The sequence below is a fragment of the Lepus europaeus genome, chromosome 5, assembly GCF_033115175.1.
Source record: "Lepus europaeus isolate LE1 chromosome 5, mLepTim1.pri, whole genome shotgun sequence".
Lineage (NCBI taxonomy): Eukaryota > Metazoa > Chordata > Mammalia > Lagomorpha > Leporidae > Lepus > Lepus europaeus.
This window is the reverse complement of record NC_084831.1, coordinates 97,124,935-97,149,437: the sequence shown is the minus strand read 5'-3', so window position 1 is coordinate 97,149,437 and position 24,503 is coordinate 97,124,935. Positions and strand designations below refer to the sequence as shown.

General features: G+C 33.6%; 1 protein-coding gene across 1 annotated transcript in view; it reads left to right on the top strand.

Annotated features, from left to right (window-relative positions):
* COL11A1 (collagen type XI alpha 1 chain) overlaps positions 1-24,503 on the top strand; it is a 209,538-nt gene that overhangs the window by 16,333 nt on the left and 168,702 nt on the right. Inside the window, exons 2-4 of the mRNA XM_062191844.1 lie at positions 7,400-7,567; positions 12,351-12,564; positions 18,612-18,774. Coding sequence (XP_062047828.1) covers positions 7,400-7,567; positions 12,351-12,564; positions 18,612-18,774 — 545 coding nt within the window. The remainder of the gene's footprint in view (positions 1-7,399; positions 7,568-12,350; positions 12,565-18,611; positions 18,775-24,503) is intronic.

The following is a 24,503-nucleotide window of genomic DNA, read 5'->3' as shown; positions in this document are numbered from 1 at the left end:
TGACACTATGCAGTGCTGCTACTCACTGCTGGCCATGGGAGTGCATGCAGTTGCTTTGAAATGACACATAGAGATGAAACAGTCGAAGCAGTGTGAGTTATAGGATCAGTACCTCATGTGGATGCCATAGGCACCAGGGGATAAAGGATCAAAGACTTGAGATCAAACTGATTAATGAGTGAGTGGAAGTGTTTAAGAAGTCAAGAGAACACACTAGGAAGGACATGTGTGGACTAAAATATTTTTATTTCAAAACTAGAGAATCCTGTGGGCCTCAGAGGAAGTGTTTTTATGTATTTTCACAAGTGTTTCACATTCAGCCAACATTTTTACAGTCATATTGTCTGTGTATGTGTGTATGTATGTGTACAAACCTGCTATCCCACAGACAAATACCATCTGTTTTCCCTCATCTGTAGTAACTAACAGAGTACATAAAATATAATGTATTAGACTGAAATTGACATTTTGAGGTTCAATGATTATTGGCAGCTCTTGTCTCTACTGTTGAGGTGTGTATGTGTCTGTTCAATATTCTTATTCATGTTATTAAAATCTTTCAAATGCTATGATTATAAAGATGAAGATTAGGTGATCCAATAAATGATAGAATTTCATAATTGTTTAATTTATTATCCAGCTTACTTGAAATAAAAGAATCACTTATGATTTTTATTCTTTTTTAAACTTGGTATACCTTTTTAGACAAAAAAAAATAGAAATCTCATTATATATAGTTATTTTTACTTGTTTGTATTTATTTATTTGAGAAACAAGGAAAGAGAAAGATAGAGATAGAGAGATGGGGTTGGGGGCACAAGAGTTAGCTTCCATCTGCTGATTCACTTGTACATGTCTACAATCCTGGGGACAAGCTGAGGGTCAAAGCCGGAAGCCAGTAACTCAATCCAGGTCTGTCACATGGGTGGTATGTACTTGCCATTACCACTGACTCCTAAGGGCTGCATTTATAGGAAACAAGAGTTGGGAGCTGGAGCCATGTGTAGAACCCAGATAACTGAAATGGGACCCAGGTGTCAATTTATCAACATGTTAACCTGTTTTTTAACCTTTAGGCCAAATGCCAGCCATTTTGCTGCTTTTTAAAAAGATTTATTTATTTATTTGAAAGGCAGGTTACAGAGAGGCAGAGAGAGAGAGGTGAGAGAGGTCTTCCATCTGCTGGTTCACTCCCCAAATTGCCGCAACAGCTGGAGCTGTGCCAATCTGAAGCCAGGAGCCAGGAGCTTCTTCTGGGTTCCCCATGTGGGTGCAAGGGCCCAAGGACTGGGCCATCTTCCACTGCTTTCCCAGGCCATAGAGAGAGCTGGATCGGAAGTGGAGCAGCCGGGTCTCAAACCAGGGGCCATATGGGATGCTGGCAATGCAGGTGGCGGCTTTACCCCCTACGCCACAGCGCTGACCCCTGCTGTATTTTGAGGAATGAATTATGACTTCACATCATATGTGTCTATAGAGCCTTTATTATTATATAGGGTTGTGTTTATATCCTGCTGATTTCAAAGTTGTATGAATGTGACAAAGACTGTGCACTTGGAAAAGGTCAATATGTTGAAAGATACTTAGATGAAAAGGAAAGTTGTGGTCCATTCTGGATGTTATTCAACCATTCCCAGTTTTGGCCATGGCCATGGGGCTTCATTCTTTTCTTTTTGGAAGAATATAACCTTCATATATGTGTTCTTATCTACCTAAGAGACTTTATTCAGCTCAGTTTTGAGAATGACTTTTCTGCAAGAAGACGAAATAAAATAAGCAGAGAAGATGCTGTGGCTTTCAGTAACATTTTCCAGAGTAATTTATATCCTGGAACATGAATTTGGTTTAATTTAAAATAAATATGAACATTAGGAATCAACTCAATATAATTTTAGACTTATATATATATATGTTTTAAGTTTTCTTTTGCATAGTTTTTTTTTTTTTTGTGGGTTGTAGCAGTGAGGGTAGCAAAGTAGAACAAAATATATATTTGACATTTACACAGACCTTAGGTGTACACTTAACTTTGCTTTCTAGTTCTCAATTCACTCATTTGTACAATAGGAACGTATGGTTTGCTAATTCCTCTAAAGAGCATAGCCCAGTGACTTGGCACATGTTAGTGTCTTTGCACATGGCAGCTAGTATAATTGTTATTTTCTTACTCCTTTGAAAAGACACATGAAGACAGTAAGAATGTTCAGGAATCCTAGTGACCTAGAAAATGACCATTACCAACATTACTAGAGAAAAATAATGTTTTTGAATAACATTGTTGTGTTTAAAAATATTCTAAATCTGAACTGAACTCTACCATATTTGATAGAGAAGGATCCTTTTGGAATATGTTATTTCCACAAAATTTTTTTTCAATAATTTGGAATAACGGGTGATACACTGAATAGTGTTTTGATTTTCTTTCAGAAGCTTAGTGAGATAGAGAGGACATTTACTATTAAAGGGAAGTACATTCATTATACCATACAAGGAAAGTAATACAAAGCAGCATCTGTGTATGCCTGTCAATTTAGAAGTCATTTCCTTTAAAAGTTAATGAACTAAGGAAATGATAAGAAGCACATTGGTCACAAGTCCTCATTCAAACATTTATTAATACATTCTATAACAGACTGATGGTTATTGTAAATAAATTGAATGAAATTAAAATTTTAAAAGAGAAAAATCCTGTAGTAGGTCACCCTTTACTTGTGAAATATGGTAAATTGTGGTTTTGGTATTTCCTGATTATAAAATCAGACTCATTTTCATTCTCATTAAGAAATTTCAGAAACAACATAAAGGAGTGCTTCAAAAAGTTTGGGAAAAAAATGGAGTTAAAAATACATTTCTTTTGTTGTGAAAATTTTTAAATCCATGTATAGTTTTTAAATAGTACACATTTTCTAGGAACTTTTGGAAGACTTTCATATTTATGACACAACATATTCTGAAATTCACTCATAATTCTATTAAAAATGGATGATTTTCAATCATGTTAGTTCACACGTTCATCCAGTAATCTTCTCTTTCTGAAGAAAAAAAGGTGCTGTTTTAACATAAGTAAATGTATATTGAGTGTTACCTAGTTCTTGAGGTAATCTGATATGGGATGGAAGCATTCCAAGTGGCATTTTAACCATTACCCAATATCTACCTCCAAAAGTCTGTTTTTTTTTTTTTTAAGAATATGTTCATCATATGATTCATGTTTGATTTGCTGTAATAGTTCATTTCCCACTGCCATAACAATGGATTAGCTTAGCCTGGATAATATATAAAGAAATAGTTTATTTAGGTTACAGTTTTGCGGGCTGACAGTTCAAGATTGGGTGGCTCTATTTGTTTTGTCTCTGTTGAGGGCTCTCTTGCTGCATCGCACATGATATGTGATGTAGTCAGAGCATGTTTAAGGAGGATCAATAACATGGTGAGACAGGAAGCCAGGAGATGGAGTTGTGCCTGTCTTATGTTTTTGTAACAACTGTCTTAAGAGAATTAACCAGGTTCCCTTGATAAATACATTAATCCTTTCCATGGGAAATTCCTCAATAACCTAATCACCTCATATTAGATTCTACCTCAAAAGGATCTGAGTATTGGAAACATACTCAAACCATTACAAACAATAGCACTTACTTGGTGAGTTAAACAGGGAATTTGAGGTTCTTAAAAAAATTCAAGTTTGTCTTTTCTTGTCTGGCTCATTTCCTATAGTGTAATGTTTTGAAGGTTCGTCTACATTGTAGGAGGTATCAGGACTTCATTTGTTTTTGTGGCTGAGTAACATTCCATTTTACAATTCATTTGTCTGTTGAAAGAAACTTGGATGTTTTTACCTTTTGGCTACTGCAAATGATGCTGCTGTGAACACTGATATCCAAATATTTGTTCAAATCCCTGATTCCAGTTATTTTGGATATATGTGTAAAAGTGGGATTATTGAGTCAGATGGTATTATTTTGTTCAGTGTTCTGGTGAATATTGTGTGATTCTGGTTATATTAACTTCTGGAATAAGAAACTTATACAGACAGGAAATAGGTCAAAGGCTACCAGAGGCTAGGATCATATTGAGAGTTGAGAGTTATTACAGGATGGTTACGAAGTTTCTGTTTGAGATGATGAAAATAATTCAAAAATAAAGTGTAATGATAGTTGTATAACATCTTGAGTGTAATGAATATTGTTGAATTATACACTTAAAATGTTTAAATTGATAAATTTTATCCTAAATATATTTCACAATTTAAAAATATGGTAAATTGTATTACCAAAATCCATTAAATTTTACATATTAAGGAAATGATTCTATGGTATATGAAATACATTCTAATAAACTATTTATCTAAATAGGTCACATTTATAAAGGGAAAGCTTAACTTTCCAAACATGTTTTATATTGATCAACTTATAATAGCGGGAGGTAGCTGAAATGAATCGGATTTGGAGAATCTATGCTCTACCAAGAGATAAAGCTCTGTATTAGATACTTTAAGGCTACGTAAAATTGAGGGAGACTACAGATATGGGAGACCTAGACTGAGTTACCAGCTCTGGGCATTGGCCTGGCCCGGTGTGGGGCCATTATGAGAATGCTGGGAGTGAACTATTGGATGGCAGCTCTCTTTCTCATTATGTCTATGTCTCTTTGTTTCATAATAAATCTTAAAAATAGTTTTAAAAGTGAGAGAGAAAATATTAATTATTCTTCTTGGGAATTTTCAATCTAAATCATGACACTGAAAGTAGTGTCCATGAAGTAATTCTAAAAAATTTAGAAGCAAATTATATGTAGATAACTGCATATGTGCATAAGTGTTGTTACATACATACACCTTGCTGCACATACCTATATGTACTCACACAGTTAAACATCACGTAATGATGGGGATATGCTCAAATGTATCTAGTCAGTTTTGACATTGCATGAACATCATAGAATGTATTTTATCAACCAAGATGATATATCCTATTACACACCTAATCTATATAACCTATTGATACCAGGCTATAAAACTATACAGCGTATTATTATATTAAATGCAAACACTATAGGCAATTGTAACACAATGGTAAATATTTATATATATAAGCTTACTTAAATATAGAAAAGGTGCAGTAAAATATAGTATAAAAGTTGTAAAATGGTATACCTCTGTAGGGCACTTCCATAAATAGCAGGAATGGAAGTTGCTGTGGGTGAGTCAGTGATTGAATGGATGAATGTGAATATGTAGGACATTACACTACCACAGGCTTTATAAACACTATATCCTTAGCCAACATTAAATCTATTAAACTATCTTTTTAACTAATAAAGTAATCATAGTTTATTGCAAATTTGTAACATTTATTGAATGAACTTTTAATTTTACTATTTTTAATATTTTTATTTGAGCAGTGGGAGAAGAGAGAAAGAGAGCGAGTTAGCAAGCACAAGAGAGAGAGAAACAGCACATCTGCTTGGTGGTTGAGGTTGGGTCAAGGTTGGGTCAAGGTTGGTCCTGGGAGCTGAGAACTCAATCCAGGTCTCCTGAGTGAGAGCTGGAACCCAAGCACTTGAATCATCACTTGAGTTGTAACTGACTACTGAGGCGTAGTCCACCATACCATAAAAATAAAACGGCCCATCAACCATTTTATTTTTAATAAGTAGCAGGGGTATGCTCTAATGATAAAAAAGAGTATAGAATAGTAAACATATAAACCACTGTTAAAAGAAAAACAGACTAGTTCAAGTTAACAGAGTTTACTTTGGCAAGAAAAAAGTACTGACTGGAATGAACATTTCAGACCAAAGAAGACAATGAATGCACAACTCCCTCCTCCTTGGCCAGCATGTTACCATGTGTTGAGCTACCATTATAACCAAAAAGACAACAGGTAGCAAATAGAGATCACCTGATTGGCGCAGTCTGAATTTACTTTATTTGGGCCTAATTTGGCAGCCTTTAGCTTGGGATTTGTTGATGGAGCAGTTGCTGTGATGGGTTTAGGCTCAGTGTTAGTTCCAGGAGAGCTCTTAAGGTGACAGTCTGCTTAAACAACTAGCTAGGTTGTAGCTCCCTGTATATGAAGGCCATTTTGTGCTACACTTACTGTTCAAGTGTGGAGGCTGGTTTAAGCCAAATTCATTTTGGTTCAACATCAGCACAATGATTTTTTATTACCATGAATTATTATGTACTTTACACAATTGTATGTTCTATGCTTGTACATGACTGGCAGTGCAGAAGGTTTGTTTATACCACAAACTCATGATTAATGTGTTACACTTTGCCATTTGGTTCATTACTGCATCACTAGGCCATAGGAAATTCTCAGTTTCTTCATAGTCTAATGGGAATCCATGTTGTAATGTGTTGCTTCATTGAACAAAAAGTTCATTATTTGTGAATAGCAAACATGGGAAAGACTTAGAACAAGGCATTAGGGATAGATGTTGTGCTGTAACTGGTTAATTCACCACTTGGGACCCTTACATCCCATATCAGAGTTCCTGGTTTAAGCTACTCTGCTTCTGATTCAGCTTCCTTTTACTGTATCTGGCAAGTCAGCAGATGACAGTCCTAGGGTATGGGTTCCTGCCACCTGCATGGGAACCAAGATGGAGTCTAGTCTGTGGCTCTTGGCCTCAGCCTGGCCTAATCCAGGCTATTTTTGGCATTTGGAATGTGAAGCAGTGGGTGGAAGATCTCTTTCTTTTTTTCTCTCTCTCTATTTTCTCTATGTCTGTATCTTTCTCTCCCTGTCTGTGTCTGCCTCTCTTTCTGTCTCCTTACCTTCTAAATAAATCAATAAATTGTTTAAAAAAATCATCATATAGTAGTCTTCTATTTTAAACATCTTTCAAATTCTTTGAGTATATATAATATGGCTTAGATCTTTACATTTTACCATATCTGTATATGATATTTATTATAAATATGAGTCTTAAAAATCATCTTTATTTTTGTTATAATAGTAACTTATTAGAAAATGATGAAATATTTATAGATGCTAGCTTTTACCTTAATTCTTAAAAATTTTATCACTTGAAATTATTAAAGAATTTGTTATGATCTAGATACATCTGAATGTTCATAAATTCACATATAGACTATTTTACATTTGAAACACACACACATACACATATACACCTGCTGTTTTCCTTATCCATAATTTGATCCAGATTTGAGACATTTTCCATTTGGGAATGTTTAGGAATGTTATTATGGTTTATATTGCTGGGTACCGCCCAGCTCCCCCAGACCTCATCCATATGTTAGGGCAGCATGGCAAATGATGCAAAGATTTGAAGAATGAAATGATATGCTATTTCCTCTGTTTAGAATATTCATTTTTATATTAGATTATTTGTTCCATTACATTTTTTGTGTTTTTAACCTATTTTTCAGGTGCTCCAGTTGATGTACTAAAAGCACTAGATTTTCACAATTCTCCAGAAGGAATATCAAAAACAACAGGATTTTGCACGAACAGAAAGGATTCTAAAGGGTCAGATACTGCTTATAGAGTTTCAAAGCTAGCACAACTCAGTGCCCCGACAAAGCAGTTATTTCCAGGTATGTTATCTTTATTGTTATCACTGCTATTACTACTGCTATTGTCTCTAGTAATGCTACATATATTTTTTGGCTAATTATTATTATTTATTTTTATCATGATACATAATGTCTAATAGCAAGATGAAATATAGTTATTTCATATACAAATATAAAGTACTTTGTGATCACTCAAGTGGTGTAAGGAAAATAAATTGGTAATTACCAATCTTAATTCAGTACAATCACACAAATATATTTGTGCATTTAATAATTCATTATTTTACTTCAACATGGCAATGTGTAAAGGCAACATTTCATATCTTGCCCATTGTTGTATGTAGAACTTATTCACTGGGGGAAGGGATTGGAAGAAACATTACCCTTACTGTCTAGGTTAATTTAATAAATATGTGGGTTTATTCATATTTAAGATGTATTTACCTCCAATTGGTAGAAATGTTTCTGTTGAAAGAAATATTTTTGGTATATATTTATTATGTATTGTTTTTGCCAGAAATGTAAAGTTGATATATCTCACAGTTATTGGGATTTCTGGGACTAGAGAATTTATGATGTCACCCAGCAAGTTCATATAATGATACTGAAAATACTTGGTGACTATTTTCTGTCTTTCTGTGAAAACACTACTTAATCTAATATTACTAGTTATGTGGAAATCAAGATAATATGGGGAGAAGGAGTTGAGTGGTGAAGTGACAATTTCTAAACATCATATTTTCTAAGCAGGCAGCTTGTTACGTGTTCTGGCCTGCAGTTTTTTTGTGTTTCATGCCAGTTATTTCTCTGTACATATAAATTTGGTGTCCTCATTCTTACTTACCAGAGGAAGAAATGGAGTTTCACAGAGACCTTCTTGCTTAACTAACTTACATGGGGAACAATAATCATATTTAATTCAAGTCTGGTCTATTTCAAAGCTATTATTTTATATAATATCCAGTGTTCCTTTTTGTTTTGTATTCTTCTCACCAGCAATTTATCATTGAAATTCTTCATATTGACCTAAACCTTCTCCACCTGTAGGGATTTGAGTTTCCTATTGTTATATCAATCTGTTTTCTTACAACAGAAAAAAATAAAGAATTAAACAATTACATAGCCATGCAGTATATTTTTCATAGAAGAACATTTTAAAATACTTTGAAAACACATTTATTATGATGATTTATTGACTCTGCAAAATATTTTCTATTTCACAATAATCTGTGGTGTTCAAAAGTAATAAACATAAAGAATATAAAGTTTACTTTTTGTAGTTTTGAAAATAAAAATTCAAATATTTTAGATCCATAAAATATTCTTAAAGTCAAATTAAAAAATTTGCATAGTAAAAATTTAAGTTGCTTTTCAATTTATCTGCACTCCAACGCATTTCCTAATGCATCTCTAATGGAAAAGAGGACAATAATTTTGAAGAGAGGAAACAGAAAAATATACAAATGGAATGCACAGAAATACTCAAGAGCTCACAATTTCTATTTTTTTATTCATTTATTAAACTTTTATTTAATGAATATAAATTTCCAAAGTACAGCTTATGGGTTACAATGGCTTCCCCCCTCCCATAACTTCCCTCCCACCCGCAACCCTCCCCTTTCCCGCTCTCTCTCCCCTTCCATTCACATCAAGATTCATTTTCAATTCTGTTTATATGCAGAAGATCAGTTTAGTATACATTAACTAAAGATTTCAGCAGTTTGCACCCACATAGAAACACAAAGTGAAAAAAATACTGTTGGAGTACTAGTTATAGCATTAAATAACAGTGTATAGCACATTAAAGACAGAGATCCTACATAATATTTTTTTTTTAAAAATTAATTAATTTTCTATGCCATTTCCAATTTAACACCAGGTTTTTTTTTCCAAATATCTTTATATACAGAAGATTGATTCAGTATATAATTAGTAAAGATTTCATCAGTTTGTACCCACACAGAAACACAAAGTGTAAAAATACTGTTTCAGTACTAGTTATAGCATCACTGCACATTAGACAACACATTAAGGACAGATCCCACATGGGATGTAAGTACACAGTGACTCCTGTTGCTGACTTAACAATTTGACACTCCTGTTCATGGCGTCAGTAATCTCCCTAGGCTCTAGTCATGAGTTGCCAGGGCTATGGAAGCCTTTAGAGTTCGCTGACTTTGCTCTTATTCCGATAGGGTCATAGTCAAAGTGGAAGTTCTCTCCTCCCTTCAGAGAAAGGTACCTCCTTCTTTGATGGCCCCGTTCTTTCCACTGGGATCTCACTCACAGAGATCTTTCATTTAGGTCTTCTTCTTCTTTTTTTTTCTTTTCCATGGTATCTTGGCTTTCCATGCCTACAATACTCTCATGGGCTCTTCAGCCAGATTTGAATGCCTTAAGGGCTGATTCTGAGGCCAAGAACTCACAATTTCTAATTTTTTCTATTTGGCCTATCATCTCAGAGTCAGTTTATTCTGTTCATAATAATAGTTCATAATAATAGTTCATAATAATTCAGTTTATTTTGTTCATAATTATCTTGCAAAATGGAAAAGATATTCTATTCCTTTCACTCATAATATTTTAGCATCATTGTCTTACTGTAGAAGATTTTGAAACATTGAGATACGTTTAAGATAAGAATTTCTTTGATTTTCAACAATCTGAGTAACTGATTTGAGGAAAAATTTTATTTGCAATATATCTTCTTCAATAATAGGCTGAATTTCCTAAATTTATATCTATTGTATAAGCAAGTTACAAAACATTTTTGTTATTGATGTGATTTATACATTTCAATTTTATTTTCATGATTATTTTTCTCCTATTAATTTTCTTAAATATAAAATTGGGTGTTTCTGTGATGTTTAAATCAACTTGGGCAACTTGAACACACAAACACACACACATATAGAGAGAGCTAGAAAATACTCATATCTTTATACATGTATGTATTTGACTCTGATAGCACTGAAAATTTTAAAATAAACACATTTTAGTTTGGGGTTTAGTTTTAATTTCAATATTTATTTAATTTTATTTCAAATATATATTTAATTTTATATTAGATATAATTTAAATACACATATGTATTTATATATATAATTTAAATACACATATATGTGTATTTAAATACACATATATGTGTATTTAAATTATATATATGTATGTATTTGGCTCATATTTACTTATATTTACTTATATGTATATGTGTATTTAAATTATATATATATGTATATATATATGTATGTATTTGGCTCATATTTACTTATATGTATATGTGTATCCGACTCTTTTGTTAAAATTAATTGACTGCTGCTTTTGTGTGCAGGTGGCGCAGGTTAAATTATTGCTCTGTCAATGTAGGGGAGCCAGATAAGAGATTATAAATAGTGTGCTGGAAGCACATAGCAAGGATGTGTTGCAACTGAGTTTTGAGCCAGATAATCTGACAAGATTCAGAACTTTCAACTGAGAAACCATACTATCTTACAGTTAGCTATTTTATGTGTATATTTATAGCATGATACTGTGTTTACACAGCTTGCTATTTCTCCTTTTTTCAATGCATTTTTCACTACTTCTTCTTTAAAAAGAACTTGTCATTACATTATTTTAAGGGACTGTATAGAATTCCATTCAACAATTGTTTTGTGTTCTATTTAACCAACCTCAACCATTGCAACCTATTTTAATATTTTACTTTCATAAATGTGCTTTGATGAATTGACAGTGTGGTATCTTTACACATAATTGTGCTATCCCCACAAATTTTTAAGAATGGAATTGCTGGTCTAATATAAACTTTTGAATATGAATTCATGACATTAGCATTCACAATGCTATCATCATTTATACTTCTTGTAACTGAGTTTGGAACAAATAGATTGAATATGGAGCCTCCTGATGTTGGCCCAGATATTGCTGATTACATATAACACATAGACACCAGTTTGCAAATTAACAACTGTTTAACTGATGTAATCTCATCCCTCAAGTAATGATGCCTATTTTACCTATGTGCCAGGATAGTAAAAGGACTGAATATTGTCTTGAAAAATAAAAACTATAATTTAGTGTGCAGTTTTCAATATAATATATTGAATAGTCATTGCCTACTATCTGAGATATACTTATGGTAGTCATTTTGCTTAGTTAATATCTAAATAGATTAGAGCTAATGCTCAGTATTTAGTATATTATTGTGGGAAGAAAAAAAGAGAAAAACTATTCTTCCTTTTTGAGTAAAGAATCAAGTTATACTGTAAGTTATCCTTGTAAGTTATAAATCATTCTGATTTATAATGACATGCATTTTATTCATGCAACTGTATCACATGGTAGGAAAAGGTGATAAAAAATTCTTTAGCTTTTGAAGGTATGATAAAAAGATACCTTTGTATATTCTGTCATTACAATGCCTTTTTAAAGGGATAGTGTATGATTAGAGTAGACAACGCCAGAAAATAACAAACCTTATATCTGTAGTGGTGCTTCGGTGAGTGTTTTAGGAGTACTTGCTATGTATTTGATACTGTACTGGAGCATGATATTGCTTCATAAATTGGAATTCAATTTCACATAATCACTGTCCTTTAAAAGGCTGACTTTACACTTTGAATATAACTTACATCACTCTTACAAGGAAAGCTTAATAGAGTCATAAAGTATCCTACCATTTGTTAATCTGCTTACTGTTTATTAAGTGATTTACTAAGAGCTACAGAAAGTTCAAAAATAGTATATGGATATAGGAACAATTTAGAAATTCAGAATTTCTAACTCTTTGTCTTTTTCTTCTCAGGTGGAAGTTTTCCAGAAGACTTTTCAATATTATTTACACTAAAACCTAAAAAAGGAATTCAATCTTTCCTTTTATCTATATATAATGAGCATGGCATTCAGCAAATTGGTGTTGAGGTTGGACGATCACCTGTCTTTCTATTTGAAGACCACACAGGAAAACCTGCCCCAGAAGACTATCCTCTGTTCAGAACTGTTAACATTGCTGATGGGAAGTAAGTTATTCAGGGATCACAGTATGCTAAAGTAATTCTTTCATTCAGTCATTCAGCAAATATTTAACCAAGTGTGGTGCAGTTTTTCTTTTAATTTTGATTGTGTGTGATACAGTTTTCTAGGGACTTCTGATAAAGAAATGAACAAAGTAATAAAATATATTACCTTTCATGCTTTATAATCGGAACAGGCAAACTATGAAACAAATTTTACTTAGTAATAAATAGTATATTAGGTAAAATTGAGAGATAAGGAAAACAGTGAAGTGGGTAGGGGATGACAATCAGGAATACAGTTTTAAGAAATGAGAACAGAGAAGATTTCACTTAGAAGTGACATGTAAGGACTGCATTTGACTTAGTGGATAAGCCATTGGTTGAGACCTCTGTGTCCCATGTTGGAATTCCTGCTTTGATTCCTGGCTCTGCTCCCTATTCGAGCTTCTTACTAATGCGAAACTAAAAGACAGTAAGTAGTGGCTCAAGTAGTTGGGACCCTGTCACCCACAAGGGTGACCTGAATTGAGATCCCTGCTCCTAGATTTGGCCTGGCTCAGCCCCAACCATTTCAGGCATTTGGGGAGTATATCAGCAGATCAGAGATCTTTCTCTGTATAATGGAGTTAAAAAAATAATCTACAAAGACAGGCTTTTTGGCTTAAAGCATGTGTAAACTTTACTCTTACTGTATTAAGTAGCTTCTTGTTAGAAATCTTTGTTGGACTCAAACCAAGTAGATGCTTATCCTAGTTGAATGTGCTAGTGAAAATACCAAAGAATAAGTGTATATGGAAATATGCACAGTCCTCATCAGTGACTTGTCAAGAAGGTGGGTTTCATTCCATTATGAAAACAACAAGCATGCTGTTCCAGGAGAAGGGGAAAGACAGCTCCAAGTCTCTGATTTCTGGGTGTGTTTCTAAATTGTTACAAGCAACATCATTGAGCTCTAGTATGGCAGTGCACAGCCAGATGATAGGGGTGAACAAATGGGAGCCCAGATGGTGTAAACCATTGTAGGAGGCTTTAAGTGCTTTGGCTTCTACTCTGAGAGAAATGGGAAGTTGCTTTTTAAACAGAACTGATCTGGTTAAATTTACATTTCACCAGTAATATTAATATTGGTGATCATAGGAACATTTATATAATATTTGATATATGCTATATTCCTTTATAGGCTTTTTATACCTAGCTTTTAATTTAATTTTCCGCAATTATTTTAAGAAATTAATGTTAATAAACCCATCTTACAGATACAGAAACTGAAACACAGAGCGTTAAGTAACTTGCTTAAATCCAGATAGCTAGAAAATGGGAGAGATGGGGTTTGAACTCATGTAGCTATCTTGTGTATGTTCTTCTGAAAATAGTGCTGAATTCTGCATTCAATGTTGTGATCTTTGGCTTTAACTTTAGGACCAGCTAAGTACAAATAAATGCTTATTAAACTTACCAGACATTTTAAAATAACTTTATCAGAAACAGAATAGATATTTGGCTATTAACGAAAGAAGCAAATAGCAGTGCAGATGGAAAAAATAATGCATACTTATTGTATCTTTGTCAAGACCACAAGAAAATCTTTAGTCTCAGTGTCAGGAAAAAAATAGGCTTTCATAAGTAATTTACATTATGATCTCTGATGCAAGTCACATGTTCTATTATACTGTGTTGTTGTTGTTGTTGTTGCTCTTAACTGTTAGCCAACACTAACCTAAAATTTTAGTTAATACTTGGTAATTGTAGAAGACATTTTAAATTCATCTTATTCAAACCTTATTTTGAATTTACACAACTTTTTAACTAAGAAAAATAGTTATTGCAGTGCCATCTATTTTTTATTTTTGAAAAATATTTTATTTACTTTATTTGAGAGTTAGAGTTACAGACATTGAGAGGGAGAGACATAGAGAAAGGTCTTCCTTCCGTTGGTTCACTCCACAAATGGCTACAATGTCCAGATCTGCACTGATCCAAAGCCAGGATCCAGGTGCTTCTTCCCCATCTCCCATGCGAGTGAGGGGGCCCAAGCACTTGGGCCATCTTCTACTAATTTCCTAGGCCATACCAGAGAGCTAGACTGGAAGTGGAGCAGCTGGGACTAGAACCGGTGCCTATATGGGATGCCCATCTTTAAAACAAAGCATACAAAATAATCAATATTTTGATTGATTATTAAATGGGACAAGATATTAATCTACAATTACTCTGATAATTTGAATAAAATCTATACAGAATACTATTCATTTATTTTTCACTTATGTTTTCTTTCAGTAACAATTTATTAAATTCTTTTGTGTTATACTGTTCACTTGAGACTATTAAAAATGTGATATTTTTCAGCTAAACTGGCATAACAATTTAAATGCAAAAAATATTGGTCTGAAAAAATTATCTGGGTCTTCCATGTGAGTGGCAGGGGTCCTAGTAGTTGGGTCATCATCCATTGCTTTCTCAGATGCATTAGCAGATGCATTAGCAGAGAGCTGCACTTGAAGTGGAGCAGCCAGGATTTGAACCAGCACTGTGATATGGCTTGCCAGTTAGCCACATGCTGACACCTAATTTAACGCTTTGATAGCTTTACATTTCTCCCATCAAGAGCTTTGCTTTCCTTTAGGCCATTGATCAAATTTATCACTGAGACTTTTTTTTTTTTTAAGATTTATTTATTTATTTGAAAGTCAGTTACACACAGAGAGAAAGAGAGGCAGAGGCAGAGGCAGAGAGAGAGAGAGAGGTCTTCCATCCGCTGGTTCACTCCCCAATTGGCCGCAACGGCCAGAGCTGCGCCAATCCGAAGCCAGGAGCCAGGAGCTTCTTCCAGGTCTCCCACATGGGTACAGGGGAACAAGGACTTGGGCCATCTTCCACTGCTTTCCCAGGCAATAGCAGAGAGCTGGATTGGAAGTGGAGCAGCTGGGACTCGAAGTGGAGCAGCCGGGACTCGAACCGACTCACATATGGGATGCCGGCACTGCAGGCAGTGGCTTTAACCTCTATGCCACAGCGCCAGCCTGGAGACTTTTTTTTTAAATAGTAAAAAATCACTAAAACTATTGTGTTATATAATTCCTATCAATTTGTTTAATGAGTTTAAAAGTTTGACAGTGTATTTACAGTAAAATTACTAGACTCAGTCATTTTTTCCTTTTTTAAATTTTGGCTCCCAATTACAAGGAAGAACATATGGTTTTGTCTTTCTGCATCTGACTTATTTCCTCAATATGACGTCCTTCAGTTTCAACCACATTGCTGCTAATGATAGAATTTCATTCTTTTTTTAAGGTCGAATTATGTGTGTATGTGTGTATGTATGTGCTTTGTTTTCTTCATCCATTCATCTGACGATGGGCACCTTGGTTGATTACATGTTTTGGCAATTGTAACTAGCGCTGCTATAAAGATGGTGTAGCAGGTATTCCTTTGATACAGTGAGTTCATGTCTTTGGGTTATATACCAGTAGTGGGATCATATGGCAGGTCTAGTGCTAGTTTTAAAAGAAATACCCATACTGTTTTCCACAATGGCTGCACTAATTTACATTCACAGGAGTTTGATTTTTAAGAATAGTTATGACATTCACTATGATGCTCATTCATTCCACAAGTATTTATCTACCCACTACTACTTGGCCATCAGCCTTTGGCACATAGAGATTGTAAATGATGTAAGGTGAAATCCCTCCACTCCTGAAGCTTACATTCTTTCTTTTTTTAAAAGATTTATTTATTTATTTGAAAGTCAGAGTTACACAGAGAGAGGAGAGGCAGAGAGAGAGAGAGACAGAGACAAAGGTCTTCCATCCGATGATGATTCACTCCCCAGATGGCCACAATGGGCGGAGCTGCGCCGATCCGAAGCCAGAAGCCAGGAGCTTCTTCCTGGTCTCCCATGTGGGTGCAGGAGCCCAATGACGTAGGCCATCCTCTACTGCCTTCCCGGGCCATGGCAGAAAGCTGGATCGGAAGAGGAGCAGCTGGGTCTCAAACCGGAGCCCACACGGGATGCCGGTGCTTCAGGCCAGGGTGTTAACCCACTGTGCCACAACGCTGGCCCCTACATTTTTTTAGAAATAACAAATAACAAATATGGGAAGAGTTGATAGTTCTATGAATAAAAATAAAGTAAGAGATGTAGGGTTTGCTGTTGTGTATAGGGCACTCTTCTTGGACGAGATTGCATTGAGCAATGTCATGGCAGAAGCAAGGGACTGGCCATTTGGGGTGTGGTGAAACAGCATTCCTGGCAGGGTGAAGAAGATGTGCAGGGAGCAGTCAGGAGGACTGGTGCAGGAAGGCAGAGGCAAAAAGTCAGACATGAGACCAGAGACGGCGAGGGGTCACTCCTGTGAGGCAGAGTAGGACTTCATCTTTTATTGTATTTAATTATTTGTTTGTCTATTTACTTATTAAGTTATTTAGTTACTTATTTTAGCAAGGCAAAAATTTGATCTGATATTTTAAAAAAATCACTCTAGTTACCCAAGAATAGAAGGAGAGATCAGTTAGTGAAATGAGAGATGGCAACTTCGACTAAGTTGAGGGCGATTTGATTGTGTTTCTACTTTGAATATAAGAACTGATATGGTTTTCTGGTAATATTGTGTAATAGGAGAGAAAGAGAATAATTAAGAATGACTCCAATGCTAACTAAATTTGGTATTTTGAATATTATATGATACCATGATGATAACATATTATCATTATCACAGCTTACATTAATTAAACAAAATATTAATCTTATATTTATAATCAGCTTTAAATACTTGAAATAATATTTAAATTCTATTAGTTAAAGCATACACTTACAGTTCTGGGAATGGTTTAAATTAAGGCTTTTTGGCATAAAGTGTGTGTAAGTTTCATTCTCACTGTATTAAGTGACTTCTTATATAAATCTTTGCTAGACTCAAACCAAGCAGATGCCTATCCTAATTGAATATGCTAGTGGAAAGACCAGAGATTAAGTGTATATGGAAATATATTTGATCCTCATCAGTGCTAGTGGAAAGACGAAAGATCAAGTTTATGGAAATATACTTGGTCCTCATGGATGACCATGCCAAGTACCATGAAATGCACATTTAAGAAAGGATCCTGCAACTTTTTGGGTACTTTATTTTATGAATCTGGTCCTAGATACTTCTGGAATATTAATCTAGTGCTTTTCATTTGGAAAAAAAATAAAATATAAACCAGAATGGCTTGCAGAATCCAAGTGAGAGTCACTTAGTAGTTTATGTTAGCACCAGATACTGTTAATAAAACCCGGTGTTTTACAGTATGGTTAGGGTATGTATTTTTCCAAAGGACTGGCCATGTGTCCTGTAGGCCTGTCATCACCACTCTGAATTAGCTGGCGCAGTAGCTGCAGAGTGAATTGAGACTCTCACTCCACACATGCCTGGACTATGCTTGCTTTCACTGTTCTTGCTTCCTGCCAGCCCTGGAAAGAAGGAGAGATATTGTGTCTCAGTTTTGGATCTTGCCCACAGTAGTGATCTATAACTGTCTTGAAATTAAAGTGGAAAAAGAAAAAGCACTTGAACTCAATGTGAATAAAGACAGAGTAGCACATTGTGTTTTACAATTAGAACGTTCAGTTGCTCCAGATGGAGCAGTCATTCAGTTAGCAAACATCCCCTTTTACAGTCCATCTCAGGGGATCACTAGTGCAGAATTTTTAAAGTGGGATTCCACTTTGGAAGAAAGCGTTTACGTAGGTAGAAACTATTACTTACCCCATCCTAATCTCTGTCAAATACCTTCATCAGGATCCAGTGTGATTAAGCCTTTGTTGCTACAACACAAAGTGAAGCAAAGGATGGGCACCCCCTTATCAGCACAGACAGCTAATCTCCCTTTGAGTACCTCACACTGTGCTTGGTAAACACTGAGTAGGCACCTGCTGACTGTTTATAAATGAGCCTACTTTTTGTACAATTTCAGCTCACTTTTGCAATTTAAAATCTACAATATTTTACCATGAATATTGGTTTGACAGTATCTTTGAAGTTTACGAAAGAATTACTTGGCTTTTTTAGGTGGCATCGGGTAGCAATCAGTGTGGAGAAGAAAACTGTGACAATGATTGTTGATTGTAAGAAGAAAACCACAAAACCACTTGATAGAAGTGAAAGAGCAATTGTTGATACCAATGGAATCACTGTTTTTGGAACAAGGATTTTGGATGAAGAAGTTTTTGAGGTAAAAATGAAGCAACCTTTAAGCTGAATATTATTAAGTTGGATGAATCAAAGTTTAAAACTCTAAAAGGTGACCTACTTTCTTCCTCTGTGGGTTTAGTGGTGATGTTTTCTATTGTTCGGCTAGAGAATGAGTAGACAATGGTGACTGTAGTGCCTGGGAAACCCTCACAGAGATTGGTTGATTTGAACACAGCCGTAGTATTCTCCTGGGAAGGACAGACAACTTTACTTGTAGTACTTTGTTTGCAGAAAAGAACATTGTTTTTCATTTCCTTTTCTGGAGAAATGTACACTTCACATATTCTGCCTTTCTTTATGAATATTTCTTAGTTAAAACAAAGATTAACATTGCAAAAGATGAACCATACATTTTTAAATCACTTTTTTTTTTTAATAATGTGAAGGTCATGGTAAGAAGCTTTCTTGTAATTATATTTCACTAATTATTGTAATCACATTCTTTTAATCCTTCAATCATTGGGTCTGATGACTCAGGCTTTAACTTTCCTTTAGTCATTTTTAAACATCAAACAGATCTGAGTACTGATCCATATACACTGGTGATTGTTTTAAATACAATTTCTAAGCCATTTATCTTTCAAATTGGAAGAAAATAAAATTATATCGCATAGTGTTGATTAATAGGGATGTTTCATATGTGAGATTTTCTGCATTTTATTGATGTGTGAATATTCATGCATTCATATGCACATATATGTGTATACAAACATGCATATCCAGTTTTATACAGATAGTATATATATTCATAAAATAGCAATGTAAACATAGAGTATCACTAGACTGTTGCATTCCTGTACTTAAATATTTATTCCATTTTCAGGTCATATATTTGGGGTACTATTTGTTTATTTTTTTTTCAACTACTGCTTTGAATCTAGATAAAATATCTTAATCCATTATGTCATACTGAATTAAATGATAGACTGATTCTGCTAATATGTAATAGTCATATTCTCTCAGGTATTCTAGTGTCTTGCATTGACTGCACATACATGATGGTAAACACAGATAAAATTGCCTGTATTCATTGTTGAAATAATTACATCTAGAGTCTTTTGAATAAGAAAAATTTTATATTAATAACTTTAACATGTGACTTAAGTTTTCAAAGTGTTGTTATTTCAACCTTAATTTTTTAATGTGTCAAAATAGATGTCTTTTTTAGGAGGGTTCTTCAAAAAAGTCAAGTATGCTATTATGTAAAAACTTTGAATGGATTTCAGCTTTTGTTCCTGAAAATAAATTTTAATACCATTTCCAAGAGGTTTTTGAATTATTCTCATATTTTAAACAAATATTGTTGGTGAAAATTTTTGCAGTTTTTCAAACTCCTCAGAAAATTTTTGAGTTCATTTTTCTATGAAGAAATAAATAATAATTTATAAATGCTATGCTGTTTTGATTTTTCTGGTGGGCTTGAAAATCTTGCTTTAAAATATAAAAGCCTTATCAAATAATCCATTGAGAGTTTGATTATGTGTTGCTTACGTCTTTTTAACTGCACATGTTTGTCAAGGTTTGAAAATGTGGCATGGTTATAAATATGGCTTTCTAATAGAATTATAAAATAGAATGGAAGTATCTTTTCCATTAATCCACCTTTCTCAATCTAGAAGAAGTTCATGGCCTTTGTACTTTTTTTCCTTCCTTTTTTTTGAGGTATAATTGAATTACAGTAAACTATATATATTAAAGCTTGATCAAGTGTTACTATGTATACATCTGTGAATCATTATAACCAAGAACATAAACATTGCTGCATCACCTAGAAATTTCTTTGCTCCTGATGTTTTATAAATCATTCTCTTTCCACACTAACCTCAGACCATCAAAATAACACATATATATGTAGTTTGTTAGTTAATCATACTCTTACCAAATAACTCATCAATTTCTAGATATTTAAACAAGATGAACAAACATACATGGCAATGCAAAATCTGTGTATATGAATGTTCATAGCAGTTTTATAAATAGCAGCCAAAACATGAAAGCAACACAAATGCCTTTTAGTGGAATGAATAGATGAATAAATTTTGGGTTAGCCATTGCCTAATATTCTACTCATCAGTAAAATTGAAATTTGAATATTTCTCGAAATATTAATAATTTTATACTTCCTGCAGGAGCTAATGAGAGCCCCAGTTGTTCTGCATCCTTGCCAACACTTATTATGGTCAATCTTTTAACTTTTAGCCATTCTAATTAGATGCATAGTAGTAATGCATTGCTGTTTTTCCTTATGAGTGATGATGTCAAGTATTTATTTTTAAGTGCATATTGGCCATAATGTATCTCTTTTTATGGATTATCTTTTCAAGTATTTGTTCCTTTTTAAAAAATGAGGCTGTTTTCTTCTGATTATTAAATTTTAAGAGTTCTACATATTAAGATTTTGTCTGATTTATGTTTTGAAAATATTTCTCTAGAATGTGACTTACCTTTTTATTTTCTTAATGATGTCTTTCAAAATGGGATGCTTTTTAATTCTGATAAAGTTTAATTTTTATTTTATTTGGGGAGTTATTGTTTGTACTTTATCAATTTTGTTATTCTTTGTACTTTTTTGCTCTGAGAAACATTTACACTGAGAACACAAAGTTTCTCTCTTATATTATAATAGAATGTTGTGTTAGGTTTTAGAAACAAGCCGTGCCTCTTTTGAATTAATGTTAGTGTGTAATTGAAGTAAACATGAATGTTCATTGTTTTTGTGTAAGGGTATCCACTCCATTCATACCAGTATGTTATACTTTTTTTTTTCATGCATTCATTGCTTTGCTTTTTAAGTCAGAAATCTATTGATCAGAAATGAGTGGGCCTGTGATTGAACTCTTTATGATATTTCATTGGTTTATTTATCTAAATTTTTACTAATACCAAAATCTTGTTATTATTGTAGTTTTGTAGAAAATTTTGAAATCAGGTGTGTTAAATACTCCTACTTTTTATTATTTGTAAAATAGTACTGGTTATTTTTAATCAATTGCATTCTCACATATATTTTAGAAAAAGCTTATCAATTTCTATCATAACACAATTGTAATTTTAGCTGGGATGGTATTTGAGCAATATGTCAAAGGGAGGATAGTGACATATTAAAAAAAACATTGTTTTCCATTTTTGTGAACAGAATATAGTTATGCATTTATTTTAGTGTTCTTAGTTTCTGTCACAATGTTTCCTAGATGTTTTGATCATCTTTTATTTAATTTGTGCTTCTCTTGATGGTATAGTAAATAAAATTATTTTTCTTATCAACTTTCAATATTTTCTAACAAATAAAAGATAAAATGTTCATATTAGCCTTGTATTTTACAACTGTTAAATTCATTTGTTGGTTCAGACATCTTGCTAGTCTTTGCTGTCTATATTCTTTTCTTAGTACAATGACATTTATAATTATTACTCTTTTCTACTTCTCACATTTTTATTGTGAATTTTCCTCTTTGGTCACATTCTTTGCCTTGAGTTCTATTTATATAATATTGGAATGCCTATACCTTTCTTTGAAACTTACTATTTGAAATTAATTTTATTTTCTGCCCATTTACTTTCAACTATTTGTGTTTTGTACTGTGTTGTACCTCTTAGAGTCAGCATATTTGAGCATCCTCCTTTTAAATCTTCTGTGCTAATTTCTGCCTTTAATCAATGTAATATTAATTATGTGCTATTGGTTTATTACTGATTACCTTGGATTTAGTTCTTCTGTATGACTGTTTTTGTTTTCTTGGTACTCTGAGTTTTCTGATCTTTTACTCTTTTCCTTGCTCTGAAGTTTTGTTTACTTGGTGGTGGGGTCCTAATTTAATATGTTTTAGTATTATATCTTATTTTGTTTATTGGAATTGTTGCTATATAATTTGTGGGGAGCTTATTTAAAAATCACAAAATATATACCAAATTTTATGAGCTATTTCTTGTTAATATTCTACCATGAAATATGTAATGCAGGAAACTTCTAATCTTTTGTAAAAAAATATTTGTTATTCATTTGAGATTCAGAGGTACAGAGAAGGAGAGGCAGAGGCAGAGGCGGGGGGCGGGGCAGAGAGAGAGAGTGGAAGAGAGAAAGAGAGGGAGAGAGAGAGATAGATATTCATCCCCTGGTTCACTCCCTAAATGGCCATAATGGCTGGGGCTGGTCCAGGTTGAAGCTTTGTCTGGGTTTCCCACGTGGGTGCAGGGGTCCAAGGACCTGGGTCATCTTCTGCTGCTTTCCCAGGTGCACTAGCGGGGAGCTGAAATGGAGCAGCTGGGATGCTACTGGAGCCCATGTGGAAATCGGGTGCTGCAGGAGGCGGCCTTACCCAGTAAGCCACAGTGCGGGCATCATATAATCTTTTCAGACTCATGTTTTTAGTGCACTTATCATATTTATCAGATCTACATATATTGAAAATACTACCCGATGATGATATAATTTGGCTTTAAAGAGTCATAAATATTTTTTCCTTTTCATTTTTTTTTTCTTTTTCAGAATAGTTGATGTCAGTCTGTCATTTTACATGCACAAAAGCAAAATTGAAAATGACCAAATAAAGAGTCATGAATATTTAACAGTTTCAAGAGAAACAATACTTTTACATCTACCAAATCACCATTTTTGTTAATCTTTCATTTTAAAAAATCTGTTTTCTCTTGGGATATAATTTACTAAAGTGTTACCTTTAGCATTTCTTGTAGAACAGATATACTACTGATATAGTCTGTTAGTTTTCTTATATATGAGAATGTCATCTTTGCTACTATTATAGAGGGATATTTTTGCTGACTGTCTAAATTCAAAATTTTATCATTTTAGAATCCTAGCCATAACACATTCTGTTGCAAATTCCACATGCAAATTGTTTTCCTATACTTGATATATCACTCTCTTTAGCTGCTATAAAGACTTTTTTCTTATATTTGCTTTTTCTTTGATTATGAGATCTCTGTGCATGATTTTGTTGTAATTGAATCTGTTTTGTGTTCATGGAGCACTTCAAATCTATAAATGAATGTTTTTCAGGAAATTTAGCAAGTTTTCAGACATTTCTATAGTATCCACTTAGTTACTAATTATTCCTATCTTTTCTTCCTTTTCAACGTGTTTTTCTTTGCCTTCTGGAGAAAAGGTAAAACAGTGGTTTTAAAGACATTTTCTGAGTTTTAATATACAGGTCATCTCAGGATTGGCATCGTTTTATTGTCTGTTTCTGTTGTGGTTAATAAAGAAATATTTTTAGAGATTTTGTTACATTTACTGCAAAAATATGGAAAGTTCTGACATACTCTATCCTCCCCAACTACACTCCCATTATTAACACCCCACACCATAAGAATTTGTCACTACTAAGGAACCTATGTTGATATATCATTATCATTCAAAGTCCATAGTTTACATTATGGTTCAATCTAGTGTCATACATTCTATGGGTTTCAACAAATGTGTAATGATATATTCCACCATTTTAGTATCTTTTAACATCATTCTATTGCCCTAAAAATCCTCTGTGTGCTGCAGCCTTATACAACTTTTATTCCACCATTAACTCTTGATGACTTCATATCATTTACTGTCTCCATAGTTTTGCCTATTCCAGGATGTGTGTAGTTTCAGTCACACTGTGTTGGCCTTTTCAGGTTGTCTTCTTTCACTTAGCAATATGTAATTCTTCTGTGTCTTCTCCTGGCTTTATAACATTTCTTTTTAGTATAGAA